General features: G+C 48.0%; 1 protein-coding gene across 4 annotated transcripts in view; it reads right to left on the reverse strand.

Annotated features, from left to right (window-relative positions):
• The window catches only part of Smurf1 (SMAD specific E3 ubiquitin protein ligase 1), a 95,410-nt gene that overhangs the window by 13,511 nt on the left and 60,611 nt on the right, over positions 1 to 21,288 (reverse strand). For 2 of the 4 annotated variants that reach the window (XM_028890337.1, XM_028890336.1), the window contains exons 2-12: positions 15,170 to 15,208; positions 13,702 to 13,810; positions 11,822 to 11,955; positions 11,598 to 11,663; positions 10,311 to 10,386; positions 8,565 to 8,806; positions 6,229 to 6,313; positions 5,867 to 5,944; positions 4,904 to 5,050; positions 2,988 to 3,186; positions 325 to 428 (exon numbers count right to left, since the gene is read on the reverse strand). In XM_028890337.1, the coding sequence (XP_028746170.1) occupies positions 325 to 428; positions 2,988 to 3,186; positions 4,904 to 5,050; positions 5,867 to 5,944; positions 6,229 to 6,313; positions 8,565 to 8,806; positions 10,311 to 10,386; positions 11,598 to 11,663; positions 11,822 to 11,955; positions 13,702 to 13,810; positions 15,170 to 15,208 (1,279 nt within the window). The remainder of the gene's footprint in view (positions 1 to 324; positions 429 to 2,987; positions 3,187 to 4,903; positions 5,051 to 5,866; positions 5,945 to 6,228; positions 6,314 to 8,564; positions 8,807 to 10,310; positions 10,387 to 11,597; positions 11,664 to 11,821; positions 11,956 to 13,701; positions 13,811 to 15,169; positions 15,209 to 21,288) is intronic. The other 2 variants (XM_028890339.1, XM_028890338.1) reach the window with 1 other exon arrangement.

Here is a 21,288-nt window from a genome sequence, read left to right on the forward strand (position 1 = left end):
AAAAGCACAATTTATACATATGTCCCACCCCCATGATGCAATGGGAAAAGCCAGGCTGCCTCCATGTTAAGCCCAGGAGCGACCCTTGAAGTTCCGTGTTCAGACACATGAGGTGAAGAAGGAGTGTGCTTCCAAGTTTAATCCTGACTATACCAGGTAAACAAAGTGACACTCATATATTTTCTAACTGGTGACATCAGTAGCTCCAGTCAGCAGGGGCAGCCCGAGTGCCCGCCCCATGGGGATGCTGGCACAGTGGGACAGGGCACACTCCACTGGCACGTGACAAGTGAGGGTAAATCAATTCCCTGACATGCAGCTCACCGTGCCACCCCACCGTAGTCCAGACCTTCCTCCCCTCGGAACTTCACCATGAGGCGCTTCTTCAGGTCTTTCGGCCGCATCTTCATGATCTGCCGATAGGACTCCTACGCATCAAAGCCACAGGTTCAGAAAGAAAAATTTGGGGGGCACTGGGGATGGAATCCAGGATACTGCAACATACTAGACAAGTCTACCACTGATCCACACCCCAGCCCCTCACTGGGGGATTCTAGGCAGGGGCTCTACCACTGAGCCACACCCCAGCCCCTCACTGGGGGATTCTAGGCAGGTGTTCTACCACTGATCCACACCCCAGCCCCTCACTGGGGGATTCTAGGCAGGTGCTCTACCACTGAGCCACACCCAGCACCTCACTGGGGGATTCTAGGCAGGTGCTCTACCACTGATCCACACCCCAGCCCCTCACTGGGGGATTCTAGGCAGGGGCCCTACCACTGAGCCACACCCCAGCCCCTCACTGGGGGATTCTAGGCAGATACTCTACCACTGAGCCACACCCCAGCCCCTCACTGGGGGATTCTAGGCAGGTGTTCTACCACTGAGCCACACCCCAGCACCTCACTGGGGGATTCTAGGCAGGTGCTCTACCACTGAGCCACACCCCAGCCCCTCAATGGGGGATTCTAGGCAGATGCTCTACCACTGATCCACACCCCAGCCCCTCACTGGGGGATTCTAGGCAGGGGCTCTACCACTGAGCCACACCCCAGCCCCTCACTGGGGGATTCTAGGCAGGTGCTCTACCACTGAGCCACACCCCAGCCCCTCACTGGGGGATTCTAGGCAGGGGCTCTACCACTAAGCCACACCCCAGCCCCTCACTGGGGATTCTAGGCAGGTGCTCTACCACTGAGCCACACCCCAGCCCCTCAATGGGGGATTCTAGGCAGGGGCTCTAGCACTGAGCCACACCCCAGCCCCTCACTGGGGGATTCTAGGCAGGGGCTCTACTACTGAGCCACACCCCAGCCCCTCACTGGGGATTCTAGGCAGGTGCTCTATCACTGAGCCACACCCCAGCCCCTCACTGGGGGATTCTAGACAGGGGCTCTACCACTGAGCCACACCCCAGCCCCTCACTGGGGGATTCTAGGCAGGTGCTCTACCACTGAGCCACACCCCGGCCCTTTTTCACTTTAACATTTTGAGATAGATTCTCACCAAATCTCCCAAACTGGCAAACTGCCTCAGGTGGTAATTTCTGCCAAGCGTCTCCAGGGATGGGCAGAGTGAAGCCCAAACAAAGCTAAGGTTTTACCTCCTAACCCACGTATCTTGTAGAAAAGGGCCTAACCATGTAGTAATTTTGACTGACAGGAACTGGTAGGGGGTGAAACCACTTTCCTTCCTGTTCCCAGAGACAAGTCCGGGGCCCAATGGCCACATGTGTCTCTAAGAAAGAAGTGCCCCCGCTCTGGAAGGAATGAGTGGGTATGAGGAGAACACCCCAGCTGAGAAATGATCTACATCTGCTCAGGGCCAGCTGGGATCCCAGCCCTGAGAGACCAGATTCTGCAGAGCTCTGTGTTCTCCCCCCAGAAACCACTGAGCACTTAAAAATTGTCATAGTGGAAATGCAATTCCACTCAGCACGAGCCTTGGTCCCCACAAACCCTCCATCTTACTAAACAGTAAAATTAATCTCTCAAGGGGAAAAAAAATCTTTGCTAGCCATACTAATCTCAGAGGATTCATATATACATTATACTGAGAACTCAAAAAAACTACATGGGGAGTCCAATTCATCCATCAGAATGGTAGACATTAAGAAAAAAACTGCTGTTGAGAACGTGGACAGAGGGAATGCCCACACACAGCTGGTGGGAGTGCAAGCTAGTCCAGGCACCATGGAAGTCAGTCTGGAGGTTTCTCAACAAACTACAGCTGCATCTACAATGTGACAGGCCCGTACTTCAGAGTACTTAAAGGGTTACATATAAGTCATCAATGCTCATCCACAACAGCTAAGCTATGGAACAAACCTAGGTGTCCAAAAACCGGGGAATGGATAAAGAATATGTGGTATGTATAAACACTAGAATTTTTTATCTGTAGAATAAAGTTATGTTGTTTGCAGAAAAGTGGGAGCAACCAGAGATAATGATAGTGAATAAATTAAGCCTGTTTTAGACAAAAATCACGTTTTCTCTCATATATAAGATCCTTAAATTTTATAGATACATAAAAACATATATGTATCTGTGAACATGTTTAGGGGAACAAGAGGACTATGGGAGGGCAAGAAAATGGAGGGTGGGGGCTGGGAGGCACAGGAATAGTATAAAAGTACCCTTGTGTAACTAACTACCTTGTATACTGAATATCCACAATGAAAAAAAATCTTTTTCAAGACAGGGTTTCACTGTGTAGCCCTGGCTGTCCTGGAACTTACTCTGTAGCCCAGGCTGGCCTCAAACTCAGAGAGATCCCCTGCCTCTGCCTCCCTAGTGCTGGGATAAAAAGCGTGTGCTACCACATCCAGCTACAATAAAAGCTGAACAGAAACAAATCAGTAAAACTGATCCTTCAAATATGAAGCAGAAAGCAGAGTCAACCGAGATGTTGTAAACAGCTAATTTAACACAGACCTCCCTGCTTTTTCCCCATGGAGCTACACGGTTTAGCAAGACTTAATTCTTTACCTCAAATATTTCTTCTCTGGAAACTTCTATTCGACAATGACCAGCTTGGGGCTGCTGAAGAGAGAGCTCGTGTCTGAGAACTTTGAGCTTCTGGACTAAATCTCTCTCATATCTCTGGGCAGGAAGCTCCTCGTCCTCCATGGAGCCCTCGCTGGGCAACTGCAGTGGCTGGCTGGGCTCCTTGAGTTGGCACTGGTGGCTGCATTGAGGAGAAACAGTGTCAATGGGCAGGACAAAGAGCTGCAGGCCAGAGCGCACGACTGACTCAGGAGACCCCAGGCCACACGGAGGCAGCAGGCTCTTCTAAGGACAGGCCTGCTCAGAAGAATGACAGCTGCTGACAGCCGGCATCAGCCCAACGTAGGTCTGGGGTACAGTAAAGGAGACACCCCCATTCCAAACAGTCATTTATCTGTGCGGTGGCTGTTCCTGATTGTTTGCTTGACTACGCCTGGAATGAACTAAAACCCAAATGGCTGGGCACACCTGTGAGTTTTTTTGTTTTTTGGGTTTTTGGAAGACCCATTTCTAATCTGGATCTTTGAGGTAGGAAGACCCACCTTTAATCTGGGCCACACCTTCTGCTGGCAGCCCATATAAAGGGCATGGAAGAAGGAAGCTTGCTTTCTCTCTCTCTCTCTGCCTGCTTGCTCTTACTCTCAATAACACATCCATTCCTTCACTGGCATTAGGGCCTACTTCTTAGGATTCCAGCATATACTGAAGACCAGCTGAGACACCCAGCCTTGTAGACTGAACAACTACTGGACTCTTGGACCTTTTGTTGGTAGGCAGCCATTGTTGGACTAGCTGGACCACAGCCTGTAACTCATTGTAATAAATGATATCATTCTCTAAATTTTGTTTCTCTAGAGAACCCTGACTAATACAATCTGCCACATTATTACTGAAAATTACACCAGAAATTGTCTTTGTGCCATGCATCTCTGTGTGTCATTGATACCAATTGGTGTGCTGCTGGTAGGGCCTTGGCAGGGATGAACTGAGACTGGACTGGCAGAGGACTTACAGGAGCGCACAGGAAGCCAGGCCGGAAGTGAAGAGCAAACAACCTATGACAGCCAGGGACGCCTACTCCTCCTTTTGGTCAAGATTCCCAGGCCTGTTCACTAAGGAGGAAGGTCAGCGGCAGGACTTGGGCCATTAGAAACGATGTGGCATTTGCTTTATTCAAGTTTCACCACTAATGCCAGCCATACTGTAGAGCTATGTGTGAAGCTGTGTCTGCGGGTGGCACAAAAGATCACACCCATTTCCAAGGCACGACCGCCTGGCAAGGTCAAGCCTCCGGCGAACAACAGCAGGCCCTTATAGACTGTGCCCTGCAAGTTTTGCTGGAGAACCTCTTCCTGCCGTCACCTCAGTGGCCTTCACTTGGGATGCTTGTAGGAAAAGGGTGCCAACAATGTACGGCCTCAGCAGCTGCCACGCAAATCTCAGGGTTTAAATATCTCACGGTCATCAAATATCTACCCTATTTTGCTTGTGCCCATTGTGGAGCAAACACTGCAGAAGACACATTAAGAAAAATATTACTGTGGGGCTGAGGGAATGGCTCAGCAATCAAGTTCTGGCTTTGCAAGCATGAGGCCCTGAGTTCAGGTGCCCAGCACCCAGGGAAAAACCCAGTTGTGCTCATCTATCACTCTAGTGCTGGGGGCGGAGCCAGGCACATCCCTGGGACTTGCTAGCCAGCTACAAGCCAAGATGGTGACTTCCAGGTCACCCTGCTCAAAAACTAGGGTGGAGAATGATGGAAGAAGAACTCTACACTGACCTATAGCCTCTGCACACACAACACCACTGTTAAGCACTCCCCCCCCCCAACACCAAACTGGTGCAAGGAAGCATCCAGTTATAAAGTAAAGAGGCTAGCAGAGATGTTAAAGTCTTACGTCATGATGTGGTGAAGCCGTGGGTCTGTAAACTGCGTTGTTCTATTATTGTGATCTACAAAATAGATTCTTCCCGACACTGTACTTCTGACTTCCCAGCCTGGAGGCAGCGGCCCAAGTTCATCACAGTTCACACTGTTAAGGTCTCTAGCAAAACGGAACACACAGAGAGCTTTATCCCACTGAGAACCAAGGCACAGACCAACACTCAGTGCCAGCAGCCAGAGGTTTCCTAGCAAGGTACCCACGCCCCTGTCACACTGCTATGCGTGCCAACCCCACTAAGTCCAAACAAACCTCTGGCCTATAAACAGCAGCAGCACCTGGCAGGTAAGGGCAGACCTCTCAACTGTTCATGTTCACCATAAGGAATTTTTACCCCAGGAACAGCTTTCCTCATACAACAGAGGGGCACACTACCAGGAAGCACCTGACCCCCATTAGGAAGTTCTTGGAAATCACTAATCAAACCAGATGCTTGGTGTAGCAAAGATTCCTCTGCTGAAAAGTTCCTGAGGGCCCCACACTTTCCAGGCTGGGAAGAACACAGAGCATGCACTCATGGCATAGAGGCCACAGCAAGGCACCCCATGTTCAGCAAGTGCTTTCACTTTGGCCCCTTGATAACGTCACTGTGATCTCGTCAGAAGGGCCCAGCATGCCTGATCAAAACACTTCAGGGATTAACACAGACGCCGGTCATTTCTTACGACGCATGCCAAGAGGCAGGTGCCGCATTCATTTGCAGGTAATATTCCCACACAAATGACAGACCCTGAACTGTAAATTCAACACCAAAGACGGGAAGCTGGTTCTCGGGGAACAAATCATGAATCAAAAGGAAAGGAGCATTACCCAAGGTCTGTTAGGCAGTAATGCTACTGTAAAGGAAACAGAGAAAAGGAAAACAGCAAAGAAAGAAAGAAACTTAACTCTGGCACAGGGTGGGGCGGGGTCTCTGACCTGGGCTCGGATGTATGGCCTTGTAGAAGGAATTCGTATAGAAAAGCTTCATCTCCCCCCGGAATGGTCCCCAAGGGACTGAGGCAAGAGGGGCAGTAAGGTAGAAGAGAGAAAGGGTAACAGAGTCTTTATCTTTCCTGTTTCACTTCGTATCAAGGACAATTTATGCATTTACAAAAAAGGAAAGAGAGAGAGATCATAGAAGATGGCCACGTGACCATCTTCAAAGGCGACCAAGGCCCACCGTGGTTCCACACTCCCCAACACATGCCCCTGCCCGGCACGTCCCAGCCTCCATCTCCCTTCACAGAGCACTGTCAGCTTTCATGAGGGGGCTGGCTCTTCAAGCCCGTGAGGCCTACCTGGGGATCCTGGGGTCATGCCACGTGCTGACTCCAGTCTGCGTGTGCAAAAAGTAAACTTGTCCCTGTACTGTCGTCCTTTGCTCTGCAGGAGAAAGGAATCCGAGTGAGTAAATTCCGTTTCCCACTCCAACCCCATTTTCAGACTCTGAAGCTTTTTTTATTTTTATTTCATGTATGTATGCATGATAGTGTTTTGACAGAGGTCTTATGAAGTAGCCTAAACCAGCCTTGAACTCATGATTCTCCTGCCTCGGAGGTGTGACTGCAGGCGTCCCAGGTTTGGGTAGAATCCACTTCTCACTGAGCCACCCTGGAGTTGATGCCTCCACCCACTTCTGCCACAGACTCAACCTTCCATCTCCACCACCATCTCCTAACACGCTTGCATCTGGGCGATCTGATGATGTGAACGACATCCCCTCCTGGTCCTTCTCTCCACTGCAGCCACATGGCTCTGTCCCTTCCATTCTCAGATCACAGACCACCATGAGTTTCCTCACGTGCTTCACGCTGCTTGCCTCTCTGGTGTGTCCACAGGTAGCATTTCCAGGTGGCCTCTACGCAGAGAAGGGATGCCTGCTCCAGAGCTCATTACAAGTTTCCCATCCTTATGTGGCCACAGCCATCCAATGCCACAGCTGTGGAGCCCAGCCAGGCCACCAGCAGCTGTGCACTGGATACTTCAAAGGTCTGACAACACAAGCTCTCAAGGAAAGTGCTGATTCCCCAGGGACACAGGGTGAGTTCCTCACTGTCCTGACTGGTTTTCTATCAACTTGGTAGCAGCTAGAGTTATTTGGGAAAAGAAAATCTTAATTGAGAAAAATTCCTCCATCAGATTGGCTTGTAGGCAAGACTGGGAGCATTTTCTTGATTAGTGATTAATGTGTGAGGGTCCAGCCCACTGAGCAGGTGGACCTGGATAATATAAAAAAGCAGAGTAAGGTTGGGCATGGTGGCACATGTCTGTACTCAGGAGACAGAGGTAAGTGGATCTCTGAGTTCAAGGCCAGGCTGGTCTATAAAGTGAGTTACAGGCCAGCCAGGACTTTATAGTGAGAACTTGTCTCAAAAACCTAAATAGCAGCCGGGCGTTGGTGGCGCACGCCTTTAATCCCAGCACTCGGGAGGCAGAGCCTGGCGGATCGCTGTGAGTTCAAGGCCAGCCTGGGCTACCAAGTGAGCTCCAGGAAAGGCGCAAAGCTACACAGAGAAACCCTGTCTCGAAAAAACCAAAAAAAAAAAAAAAAAAAAAAAAAAAAACCTAAATAGCTGGGCGGTGGTGGCGCAGGCGTTTAATCCCAGTACTCGGGAAGCAGAGCCAGGCGGATCTCTGTGAGTTCGAGGCCAACCTGGTCTACAGAGCGAGATCCAGGACAGACACCAAAACTGCACAGAGAAACCCTGTCTCAAAAAAACCAAAACCAAACAAACAAACAAACAAAAAACAAAACAAAAAAACAAACCCCAAACAACCAGTCACTGTATACCAAGGAGCAGGTATCTTGATGTGACACTTCTCCTGTTAGGACCAGACAAGGCAACCTGGCAGAAGTTAGGTGTGGTGATACATTGTGTGCCCTAATAACCTTGCCTGAAGATCAGAGAAGCAGAGCAGTCCACCACTAATTCTTACCTCTATGAAATCCTCAGCCTAAAGAGAGAACGTTCCTCTTTCCTCACGCCTTATATACCATTCTCTGCCCTGCCATATTACTTCCTGGGATTAAAGGCGTGTGTGCTTCCCAAGCAAAGGCATGAGATATCAAGTGCTGGGATTAAAAGCGTGTGCCACCACTGTCTGGCCTCTATGTCTAATTTAGTGGCTGGCTCTGTCCTCTGATCCTCAAGCATGTTTATTAGGGCACACAATATATTATCATAGGAAAGGGTCCCAAAATCAGGCAACAGAGTCAGAGACAGCCACTGCCCCACAAGAGGACCAAGCTACACAACTGTAACTTATGAGCAGAGGGCCTAGGTCATCCCATGCAGGCTCCATGGTTGGCAGTTCAGTCTCTGTGAGCCCCTATGAGCTCTGCTGGTTTTCTGGAGGTGGGGGAGAGAGACTGGGAGGAGGGGAGGGAGGGGAAGGTGCAGTCAGGATGTAAAATTAATTAATTTTAAAAAAGAAAGAAAGCTAGCTTGGCAAGCCATGCGGAGTGATGAGTTAGCATTCCTCCATGGCTTCTGCGTCAGCTCTGCCTTGAGTTCTGGCCTGACGCCCCTCAGTGACAGACTGTAACCTGTAAGCCTAAATAAACCTTTCCTCCCCCAACTGCTTTTAGTCACGGCATTTATCAGAGCAACAGGGAGCAAACTAAGACACTCACCATAGCCTTCAGGCAGCTCTGGTGACTGGTGGCCATGTGGTCGGTTCTGGGGCGTCTGTAGGGACCCTCGAACCTCAGGATTTCGAAGTCGCTGTACCTGGAGTCTCTGATCTTGGCTTGGAGACTCCACAAACCTGCAGCTCCCACCTCCCGCAGCAGCACCGGTCCCGTCTGTGTACGGGGCAGGCTCCTCCATAAGGCAGCTGAGCGGCCTGCCAGGGCCCGAGTCTTCATACACTGTTCTGGAAGGGATGGGGCAGAGCAGGTGTGGGAACAGCAGGCATTTGTTCCAGGTCCCTTTAACGAGTGATAGTGATCCCAATGCTAAGTTTCATGCCATCTAGGGTGTCCAATGAGAAAAACTCTCAGGTGGACAAGCCGCCAGAGGGAACCACAATTTAGAATAACAGGGTTATTCACTCTAGGCTACAGCTCTACATGATGGTGGGTGGAGCAGAAGGTGCTCCTGACATTCATTTTTCTTGATTTAATCCAACACTCCATTTCCTTTGTTATTTTACTCAAGGATAAAATTCTTGGTTACATAAATACTATAACTCTAAGTGCTTTTAAAACATTTCTTACCCCACCCCCAGCAGTTTCAAAAACAATTAGCCTTAACGAGTCACTTCCCTTACGATGGACTACTTTTTAAAACCCTTATATTGAAACACCAGAACAATGGGCTTCTACCCCAGAACCAGCAGCCAGTCACAGCGGATGTCGGCAGGCTGCTGCTCTCCAGTCCTTTCCACCGCTGGCTGATCGTCAGTCCAATCCCTACACTGCACCGTTTGACCCGTACATGTTTTGGCATGGACCACTTTTTTAAAGGCAATGACTTCTTCATTATTGCAGCTAACAAAGGAACATTAATTTTGAGAAAAAAAAATCAAACACGAGCCAATGTTCAATTTCTCTGTCTTATAAATCATGACTGAAACAAAATCCAGGCCTGGGGTGACGGCTCAGCTGGCAGGGTGCTTGCTGTACAAGCAGTGAGGCCTTCACTTCAACGCCCAGTTAGTGTGGCAGTGTGTGCCTGTCATCCCAACACCTGGGAGCGGACAGGGGCATCCCGCGGCTCACTGGCCGGCCAGCCTCGGCAACCGCTGAGTTCCAAGCCAATGAAAGACCCTATCTTAAAATCCAAGGTGGGGGCCGGAGAGATGGCTCAGCAGTTAAGAGCACTTCCAGAGGACTTGGGTTCAATTCCCAGCACCCACATGGCACCAATACACAATAAACAAACAAACAAATAAACAAATAAATGCATAAATAAATCTTGGGGAAAAAATCCAAAGTGGGTGGCTCCTAGGGAATGATATCAAGGTTGTCCTGTGGCCTATACAAATACATACATGCATGTGAATAAAGTCCCATATTGCTTTTAATAGCTGTTTCTTGGGCTTTTGTTTGTTTGTTTTTAAATAGCTCAGGCTCGCCTGGAACTCAGGATCCTCCTGCTTCTGCCCCCTTAGTGATGAGACTGGAGGCATACTCCACCATGCGCAGATAGACTGTCACCTCTAACTGGTGGGAACCTCCTTGAGTTATTTCCTGGGTCTTTGGGGGTATAATCCCTGGGGTAGTTATACCTTCCTTCATAAACTAGTAGTTTGGAATAGTTTTATGCTACACAGTAGTGTAAGGTTCAAAGGGTCCTTCCTCTGGGGAGAAGGGACATGGCTGCATCAGGCGGGCATCAGGCTGGCATCAGGCTGGCATCATGGTAGACATACGTACCCTTCATTTTCTAGCAGCCCTCTGCAGTCCACCACCGACCCTCCACTGCCTATTCGGTCTCGGGTCTGTAAACTGACTACAACAGAAAAGAGGAGCTTACATTAGAACCCAGGGCTGCTCTACACTCCTGCGCTGCAGCACCGTGAGCCACTGACAGCCTATAACCTATGTCCAGTATCATAAAAAGGAAGTGAGTTCATACACACACACACACACCCTGATGCTTTCGGCGTGAAGCATCTCAGGCCAACAGCTGCACACACCACATACTGCTTCAACAGTCTTGAAAGCAGAGAGCGGAAAAGCTGCTGAGTTTCTCATGCCCCACCGTCCCATAGAGCTAGAGAGCACAGTATGTAATTCCATTCCATTAGCTTCCATCTTAAGAAGACCTGGTTTATGGTTAGTGAAGGCACAGAGGACATCTTCAGTGCCTACAGTCTAGCTCAATCTAAAGAAACATTCATGTTCTGGTCTCACTGGCACAGACAAGAAAGATGTTTTACTCACTCCCAAGTTTCAGTTGTTTGGCTTTTGCCCCTGACACATCCCTCCCCAAAGGAAAGAAGAAATTCCAGGTGGGAATGCAGTGCATGAGAACATTATTGTTAAGCTACTTCCAGGGCGGATACACTGCTCACCGTCTTGGGACCTGAGGCATCTGGAGTTGTAGAGTGGCTCAGCCTGGCTGCTGCTCCACAACTCCATGCAGGACTCACAGCCAACATGTGCTATCCCCTAAAACACTGCCAAGGACAGGGTGGGCAGGGAAACGGGCAACTCAGAGAGGTCACTCCATCGGAATGCCTCCAGTCAACAGTGTGAGCACATTGTAATCCTTCTCTCGCACAATGGAATCCTTTGACTATAAATCACATTACTTGGATTTGTCACACATCATTGTCGCTTTTGCCATATAGGATGGGGCTTCCCAGAGAAGCCATGTATTCCAGCTCCTGCCTATGCGGCTATCCCAACTCAATCTTCAGCATGTGGCCTCAGCTCTTACTACCCTGAGCAATATGAACGCCAACCGTCCATTCTTGTGGTGACTGGCACGACACTTATAGATCACAACCTCCATCTCAACTGGAGTCCCATGAACTCAGTTTCAATGACAGGATGAAGAAAACAGAGAAAAGAATGAAAACCACACAAGAGGAAAGGCTTAGTTCTGGAGATGGCCCAGATGTGGTCTGCCCTAGAAGCCTGTGCCCCCCATCAGAACCGGGAGCAGGATGGTGGGTTCCGTCAAAGAGCCCTTTATGCAGATGAGAAAATTCTTACCCACTATTTGGCCACGAACCGCATCAGTATCTGAGGGATTTAGTTTGCATAGATCCAAACGCTGGTCTGCAAACAAACAATTCAAAACTTAACCCAGGGAAGGTTAACTAGGGAGGAAGGCAGGAATTCTGTATTCAGCATTCAAAACAAATCAAAGAAAGAAAAAGATGCCTCCTAAGCTTTCTCCAGCTGCCCTGAGAGGCAGAAGAGCATTTGGTTCTTACAGCCAGTGTCTTTCAGTCTGCTGATGGCATTAGAGAGCAGCCGCACACAGCCCAGGAAGCCAGCCCCCTGCTTCTTGTGGATCTTCTTGTGGTTCCACACGCTGATGGTTATAGAGTCAGTTTTCCCAACGTACCTGTGGGAGCACATGAGTCCGTTCAGGTACAATGCTGAACTATGGCAGCCTCGTTTACATGCATCTGGCTGACTTAGAATCCACGGAGTGGGGGTAGAGCTGGCTGTGTTTCATTTGGCATGGGAAAAGAACTCAACCCGTACACAGCAGTGAGTGTAGGTAACCCTGTCATAACAAGCACTTTAAATTATTTTCTCCTTATTCATTTGTCTACTGCACTAGAGACTGAACTGAGGACCTCCCACAGGCCAATGCAAGCACTCTACCCCCGAGCCATGCCCTTGACCCTTCACTGGCAAGCGTTCTCCCTTAGCCATTTCCCCAATCCCATCCCTCCACTCTTTAAAAAACAAAAACAAAACAAAACAAAACAAAACACGACTTTTTATTTTGAGATGGAGTCTAAGTTACCCAGGCTGGTGTTGTGAAACGATTTCCTTGGAAGTAAAATATTCTACACTAGAGAGAGACTTATTTAAACTCAGGGATCCAAAGGAATCTCATTAAAACACAGGAAGTAAGAAACTCACAAGTCTTAGGAAATCCTGAAACTTATCAGATTCATACCCTGCCCACCCCCCAGGGTTACATGGTAAGAACGCTGAGAAGAGACACTCCAAGCTGCTGAGCTGCCTGTGTGTGTCCTGCAGAGAGCAGCAGGGCCCAGCATCTAGGAGGATCATTGTGCTGGGATAGACTCTCAGTACTGAGGTTGATCCTCTAAGTCACCCCTCCCCGCTTCTGTAAGTAACCCAAGTGCACTCATGGATTCACTAAGCTGAACTCTGGTGAAGTCGTTACCTTGGTCTGTATGTGCTTATATTTCCCCATGTAACAGCTAGAATGAACTAGCTCTGTAAACTAGGCAGGCCTTCAACTTGCAATGCTCCTGCCTCAGCTTCCCAAAGTGTCAGGATTACAGTCCGGTACCACCAGGCCCAGCACATGATAAGATCTTGTAAAGAGGTGGACCATGCTCTAGCACTTCCGGAGGGCAGTGACCCAGGCTTAACAGAGAATATTAGTTTGCAACAAGGGACTCCTTACAATTCCACACAATCCATCCAAAGTGCACAAAGGTACGTGAACCAAGATAATAACCCCACTCGCTCCTTGGGCACATCCACAGAGAGAACTATCAAGACAAATGGCAGCTACGTTCCAAGCCACGTGAAGAGAATCACAAAAGGCAATACTACTAAAACCCCACCCACGCATGCACACACAGCACCATTTGTGTTAGTAATCATTATGCAGGGACATGGGTCCATATAAAAATGTGATCCTAAATTTGGAATGAATATACAAAACTGTATGATGGATTATAGCAAAAAAAAATTAGTACCAAGAAAAGGCCAACATTTTCAAAAAATAGCAGAAATATGTGGTCATACTAATATACTTTTTAAATAATACACTTTTTAAATAAAAACTACAACTAGATTTAAGTTTCACTGAAAATAAAATGTAGCACACTGGGCCATGAATCATAGTTCTTTGTTTGTTTTTCTGCTAAAAATGGCTAGGGAGTTGAAATATCCAAGGGTCACAGCATCACTCTGTTAAGAACCAAAGCATGAAAATGTATGAGAACAAATGCCAAGAACATCCAGGGCATTAACTGTAAACTTGGCAATGTGTTCCCAGCCCTTTGGTCATCAGTTAAAAAGTCAGCCATCTTTTTTCTTTCTCCAGTATGTCTCTTCAAAGCTTCATGCCTGCTTTCCTCATGGGAGGTTGACTCACAGGTCATAATGCTGGTTCCACTTTGGGTCCAAGGTGTTTTTCACAGTGTCGGTTGAGTGGCACTGCCCAGAGCCATCCACAACGATCTTGGCAAAGGGGTCAGGGAGTCCTGGGGAGAGAGAGCAGACATACCCAGGTCAGAAGACAGTCTACCTGGCGGCACAGTGTCATCCTCCCTGCACAGGGACCGGCAAGATCCCCCCTTGGGATAAAGACACTGCACATGTCACTCCTCACTAGTCTCTTTTTGAAGGTTAGTCTCCACTAGCAAAGAGAGTTCAGACGAGCACACCTTCACCCCTGGATTACAAGAAAAGTAGGAAAACAGGCTCAAATTCAAACGTCCATCTATGCTGAGTTGTGCATTTTCAAAATTGCTTCTATTTATGTGTATGTGTCTCTGTATATGTATGCACATGTATGTGTGTACTGCAAGAACTAGAGTGTTGGATCTCCTGGAGCTAGAGTTGCAGGCAGTGAGCTGCCCGTGAGAGTACTAGGGCAGATACACACTGAGTCATCTCTCTCTCCAGCTAGCCCCATCTCTGATGATCATTATAGGGACTAACTAAATGTAGGAACAGGATCTATGATGAAGTAAATATGCCAGAAACTTTGTTTATTGATCTTCTGCCTGTGTTAGCTGTGGCATCATGGAGTCCCCGAGACTTCATTGGGGAAGGTCTCTAAATGCTGGCACATGAATCCAACAGGCTTACGGCACCAGACGAGCAGTAAGGCAGGAGGTTTGGGAAAGAGACTGCTCTATGAGCCACCACTTTTGGAGTTTCCAGGCCACTTGGATAAGGCCTTTGAGCCTAAGTCTCTTTTTCCTGAAAATGTGGGTGATGGCACTTAAGCACTGACTCCCTGGGGACCGGAAGTGGGAGCTTTCAGGGCTGTAGGCGCCGATTTCACTGAGGTAAGGCATGATCAGGGGTGCAGCCCCGACTCCTTCCCAGTTCCTCCCACTACACACATTTTTAGATAGATTCAGTCTGCAAACCCGGACTGTCGATTTTAGTCAAGCCACCTACGTCATAAATGCCTTGTTTGTGTTTGACCAGAGAATATTACCCCACCCAGCAGAGAGCAAGGTCCTCCCAGCTACCAGGTCAGGAAGCAGGGGACACGGGCATGGCTGGGATGGAGGATGAGATGAATGCTGTGTGCAGCTGGGAGATGTTTGTCAAGCTCTGGATTCCTAGACTTTGAGAAAACTACACTCAGTGCTTTTACAAAAATTAAATGTCAGGAGCCAACAAGATCTAAATCCAATGCCTGGTACCCACATGGTGGAAGGAGAGAACTGACTCCTGCAAGCTGCCCTCTGACCTCCACATGCATGTGGGGAACATTCACACACACAACAGCATGCATGTGTGCATGCACATACACACACGCATAAAAATTATTTCTCAGAAATACATAGATCACATTAGACAGGAGCAAAGCTGGGTGTACTTACTGAAGAAGTCTTTCTTTGCAAGGTTCTTGGCACATAACACTGAAAAACAAACAAACACTGAGTTAACATTGGTAGAGCAGACTTCCATCACAGTTAGTGTTTGCCATGGGAGGGAAAAACCACCAGTTCATGTGCCAGTGATCTCTCAAACTTAGTGTCATATTAGATCAACATCCCTAGCAACTATCTAAAAGTACCTTTCCTCAAGTCGAGGAATCAACAAATTTAAATGCTGTACATTAAATGCATAAACACAGAAAATGGAATTACTGGTGTGTTTTAAAACTATATACACACCAATTTTTAAAAAGGCCTGGTGCATTTACCTCAGAGCTGCTAACAACAAAAGGAGCAATGTATTCTGGGTATTGTGATAAATAACACCCTGTGTGAGCGTGCGTGTGCGTGTGTGTGTGTGCGTGTGTGTGTGTGTGTGTGTGTGTGTGTGTGTGTGTGTGTGTACGCACATGCCTGCGTGTTTCATGTTTGGGGGCGGAGCCCAGGACTCTGCACCTACTAAGCACACATCCTGCCACTGAGCGACACCCATGCCTGTACTTCTGCAAACATAAACTTTGGTACAATGGAGCCTAGAAAACAGGACACTAAAATACAGAGAAATTCACAGAGTGTTGTGGAAAAAAGTAACAGGCTGCACGTTTAGAATGTTGTACAGGGGCTGGAGAGATGGTCAGCAGTTAAGGGCACTGGCTGCTCTTCCAGAGGACCTGAGTTCTGTTCTCGGCAACCACATGGCGGCTCACAACCACTGATAGTGGGATCTGTACATGCAGATAGAGCACTCATATACAAAAACCAAATAAATGTTAAAAAAAAAAAAAAGAAGGTTGTACAGGAGCTAGATGGTGGTGGTGCACGTCTTTAATCCCCGCACTCGGGGGGCAAAAGCAGGCGGATCTCTGCGTTCCAGGACAGCGAGGGCTACACAGAGAAACCCCTGTCTCGAAATAAAAAAATAAAATAAAAATAAAAAATTTAAAAGAAGAAGAAAGGAGAAGGAGGAGGTACAGACTTATAAGATGGCTCAGTAGGTAAAGGCATGTCCCACCAAGCCCGACCACCTTAGGTCAATTCCCAGGACCCCACAGGTGGAAGGAGCTGGAACTCCTGTACCATACTCCACATAAATAAATAAATACATGTAGTAACTTTTAAAGAAGGCTGGTAGACAGCAAGAATGTAGCTGATAGAATCGCCACTGTATGAGTGAGGGACTCACATCTGTAATCACAGCCTTCATGAAGCTCGGGCAGAATGACCATGAGTTTAAGGACAACCTGGGCTAGTTAATGAGTTCCATGCCAGCTTGAGCTACATGTCCAGGCACTGTCTCAAACAGACAGACAGAAGGATGGACAGATGACAGACTTTGTCATACATCTGTCGCATGGCGGAAGCACTCAGGAGATATACAATGTATTTTCCTGTTGTACAGTTTCAGACATTTTGCTAGTTTTCAAGGATATGATGGTCTGTGTTCAAACCACACTGTGTACATTTCCACTTAGTTCTTAAGAAACAACAACTGTAGGGGCCTCATCCACACACCACACATTCTCCCCGCTTAGACATCATATAACCTGATGGTTTCCTGCACTCGTGGGGTTAACAGTCCTCACCAGAATCAGTTTTCAAACTTTTCTAGCGTCCCCAAAGAAGTGCTGTCCCATCAACATCACCTCAAACTCTTCAGCCTGAGGCAACAGCTGTTCTGTTTCTTGGCTCTGACAATTTGCCTAATTCTAAACATTTCTGATGATTGGAATCACAGGCTGTAGGGCTGCTGAAGACTGGTACTGTATGAACTTCTCCTGGGGAGACATGAGCAAACATGAACTCGTCGCCCCACATATAAAGCCCTGGGTTTGATCCCTGCAACTAAACCAGGTGCACATGTACAACCCATAACTCAGCACCTGAGAGGTGAAGGCAGGAAGATCGGGAGTTGAAGGTCATCATCCTCAGCTACACAGTGAGTTCAAGGCCAGCCTGGGCTACGTAAGATCTAGTCAGTAAATAAACATACTCCCCATTTCAAAACTCTGAACTTAGTACACTCCGACCTCTACCTCACCAGTCTCAAACATTACTCACCAAGGCTGGGCCCCAGTTTTCTGAGGCCTGATGACTTCTGAATGGAGTAATTCTGATCTCACTTTTCAAAAATAAGAATTATTATTCATATTTACAAAGCTACTGATGTTTTCATTTAGAGCTCATTCCAGTGGAATCTGGTTACATCATAAAATGGTGACAGTCTTGGTAATTGAGTGCGAAGCAAGCCTTGCCTCAGTCTGTGTACAGGTCACTGAGGGCCATTCTGTCTACTTTAAAGAAACAGAATTTCTCCTGCTAAAATAATGGCTGCCAACTTGCAATCTCCATCCTCTCTTGATCCTCCTGCCTCTACAGGAGGGATACAGGATAACGGATGCCCACTCTTCCTACAATGCAAAATGCTGCTCTACACAGAGAGGCCACCTTTACCACAGGGCCACTATGTAGCCCCAGCTGGCCTGGAAGTCACTCTGTAGACCAGGCTGGCCTCCAACTCACAGGGATCTGCTTGCCTCCTCCTCCTCCACCACCACACCTGGCCCTGCCCCTTGATTTTAAACAAATCTACTTATGCACTAATCACACAGCGGGGGTGGGGGGTGTCAAGAGTTCAAGGTCATCCTTAGCTAGAGGCCAGCATGGGCTACATGAGAACTGGTATTAAAAAAAGAAAAAAAAGGAAGACAAAGAAAAGGAAAGAAAGTCATGGGAAACTCAGTTTAGTTCCCAGGGCAGAGCACTGTGCAGCTGCTGCTGTCTTGGCTGTGGCTTGGGTAGTCCAAGCTCGCCTTGACCCCATTAGGTAGCTGGGGATGACCTTGGACTCCAGATCCTCCTGCTTCTACCTCCCAAGTGCTGGGTCACTATTCCTTATTCTCTACCCCTGTGCAGGTGTGCACCACCAGGCAGGCCTTACCCAACTCTAATGTGGCCCTGGACCTTGGCCCTAAGTCCCCTCTCCTACATCCCATGGTTTGCTAAGCACCTTCCACTGCTCTCCCACGCTGTGGCCATGGTAAGAGTAATCACACCATGTTCCCTGAGTATTTAAAATGGGGAGAGAGGTGTCTCACTCACAGAAGGGCAATTTGTGAGTGCGTGCGCGTGCACACACACACACACACACACACACACACCATCATCAGATGCTGAGAAAGGATCAAACTTGGGTCAGTATTTTACTAGCTTCCTAGTCTCAGTTTCTAGAAACTGTTGCTGTCACTTTAAATTTTGGTTTGTTATGGGGATCGAGTTTTACCACACAGCCCACTCTGGCCTCAAACTCAAGGCAACAATCCCCCTGTCTCAGCCTCCCAAGTGCTGAAATTACAGGCACTGTGGCGTCTGTCTGTCTACTGCATTCTTTTTACTACTCTCTTCCTCTTAAATATCGAAGGCCACCATCCTTCTCCTCAGTGGCTCCTGAATCTGTCATTTTCTGTGTGTAATGTCTGTATGTACTGTTTGTATACGCGCATGTGTGCATGGGTACACATGTACATGTGCAACATGCATGCAGAGTCAGAGACTGATGTTAGTGTTTTCTTCACTCTCTCATTAGTTTTTAAGTATTTATTTATTTTTGGTTTTTCGAGACAGGGTTTCTCTGTGTTGCTTTGCGCCTTTCCTGGAACTCACTTGGTAGCCCAGGCTGGCCTTGAACTCAGAGATCCGCCTGGCTCTGCCTCCCGAGTGCTGGGATTAAAGGCTTGCGCCACCACTGCCTGGCTTTTAAGTATTTATCAGTGTGTGTGTGTGTGTGTGTGTGTGTACGTGTGTGTGCATGTCACAGCAAGTGTGTGGAGGTCAGAGGAAAACTGTGGAATTAGTTCCTCTTCCACCATTCCATGAAATCTGGGATTCAAACTCAGGTCATCTGGACTTGCAAGGCCAGTGCCTTTACCCACAGAGCCATCCCACTGGGCCCCTGCTTTGTGACAGGGTTTCTCATTGAATTTACAGCTCAGCAATTTGGCTGGACCAGCTAGCAGCAGCCCAGAGATCTGCCAACGTGTTTCCAGATCCCCAGCACTGGGATTACATGCATGTATGTACCACTGCACCAAGCTTTTCATGTGGGTTACCAAGTAGTCTTAGCACATAGTCCAGGCTGCCCTGGAACTCTGTAACCAGACTCATCATGAACTTGCCATCTTCCTGCCACAGGCTCCAGGTGCTAGGGTTGCATGTGTACACCACCATGCCTGGCCACAGGTCCATGTTCAAGAGCCCAGAACTCTGTATTATATCTATGAACTATGTCATACTTATTGTATTCTAAGGTTTCCCAGTCCCTCACATCACATGACTTTCCCACTGTTCCTTAGTCTCTAAGTCTGGCTACTCATGTGGTTGCCAGGCACTGCCCCCATGAAGCTTCACCCAGACCAGGGTTTCCCCAGCATCCTTCAGCTCCTGTTTTCACAGACAAGACAACTGGTTCGGTTTGGACCAAACCTAACTACTCTTTTAAACCGCTATGTCACATTCCGCCTGTGTCATTCTTCCATTGTGAAGTGTCCTTTAATTAAATAAGACAACAAAACACTGACAGCTTTAGCCCTAACATCCTGGCAGTGCTGTGTGGATGGACACCCACATTTATTGACATAAATGTCTTGACTGACCTGGTAATTACTGTTCTAGTCACCAGTGACCTACCCTCTCTTTCTAATCACATTTTAAGAAGCACATGGTTGAAGCCGGCCGGTGGTGGCGGCACACTCCTTTAATCCCAGCACTTGGGAGGGAGACCCAGGTGGATCTCTGTGAGTTCGAGGCCACCCTGGTCTACAGCGCGCAAGATCACAGGCACCAAAACTACACAGAGAAACCCTGTCTCGAAAAACAAAAACAAACAAACAAACAACAACAACAAAAAGAATCAAAGGGGCATGGAGGCATAGGCACAATTTGGAGGCAGGAGAATCAAGGGTTTCAGGCCTCCCTGATCTGAGATCTTGCCTCTAAAAGGAAGAAAACTAAAAAGAAAAAAGAAAGCAAAGGAAAAAACACATGGCTTAAACACTCAAAGCATACCCCCGTGAGGTGAGTTTCTCTGAAGAGGCTCTGCCTTTAGAAGTGGCCTGGCTGTGGCCATGGCTATGGCACACACCAAACAGGGGCCTCATGAAAAAGAAGGGAAAGAGAAAAGAAAGAAACAAAGAAACAAAGAAGGAGGGAGGGAGGGAGGGGGGGAGGGAGAAAAGAAAGAAAGCAGTGAAGAAAGAAAGAAAGAAAGAAAGAAAGAAAGAAAGAAAGAAAGAAAGAAAGAAAGAAAGAAAGAAGGGAGGGAGGGAGGGAGGGAGGGAGGAGGGAGGAAGAAAAGAAGAGAAGAGAAGAGAAGAGAAGAGAAGAGAAGAGAAGAGAAGAGAAGAGAAGAGAAGAAAAGAAAAGAAAGCAGTGCCCCAAACCAAAACTACCCTTGCAAAGCTTATTAACCTGTTACTGAAGATTCTGGTTAGAGAACATGGGATGTGGCTCATCTGCTGGAAGAGAATGCCCAGGGCGCACCAAGCCCAGAGCGCACCAAGCCCTGGGTTCATCCCCAACACCACATAAATCACTCACGCCTCTAATCTCAAACACACAGAAGGTGGAGGCAGGAGGATTTTGAGTTCCAAGTCGGCCCAGGCTACATGGTGATCCCATATCACAAATCTAAAATAAAATCGTCTTTAAGTGACAGGGACCACTAAACACAGAAGCGCTACCCAAGGCAGGGATGAGGCCCTCATGTTCCAGGTTGCTGTCCCAAAGCCACTAGCTTGTCAATTCTCATACAAACTCAGGAAGTCCCCAATTGTGTGTTAAGAGACAAAAATGAGAGCTGGAGAGACGGCTCAGTGGTGAAGAGCACATACTGGTCCTCTGGCCTGAGTTTGGTTTTCAGCACCCATGTTAGGCAGAGCACACAACCTACTGTAAGGCTAGCCAGCTCCGGGGGTCCAATGCCCTCCTGCAGCCAAGGGCATTCATACTCATGTGTGCACACACAATTAAAAAGAAATGCTTTTTTAAAGAGGCAAAAATGAATTAAC

The sequence above is a fragment of the Peromyscus leucopus genome, chromosome 23 (genome assembly GCF_004664715.2).
Source record: "Peromyscus leucopus breed LL Stock chromosome 23, UCI_PerLeu_2.1, whole genome shotgun sequence".
NCBI lineage: Eukaryota > Metazoa > Chordata > Mammalia > Rodentia > Cricetidae > Peromyscus > Peromyscus leucopus.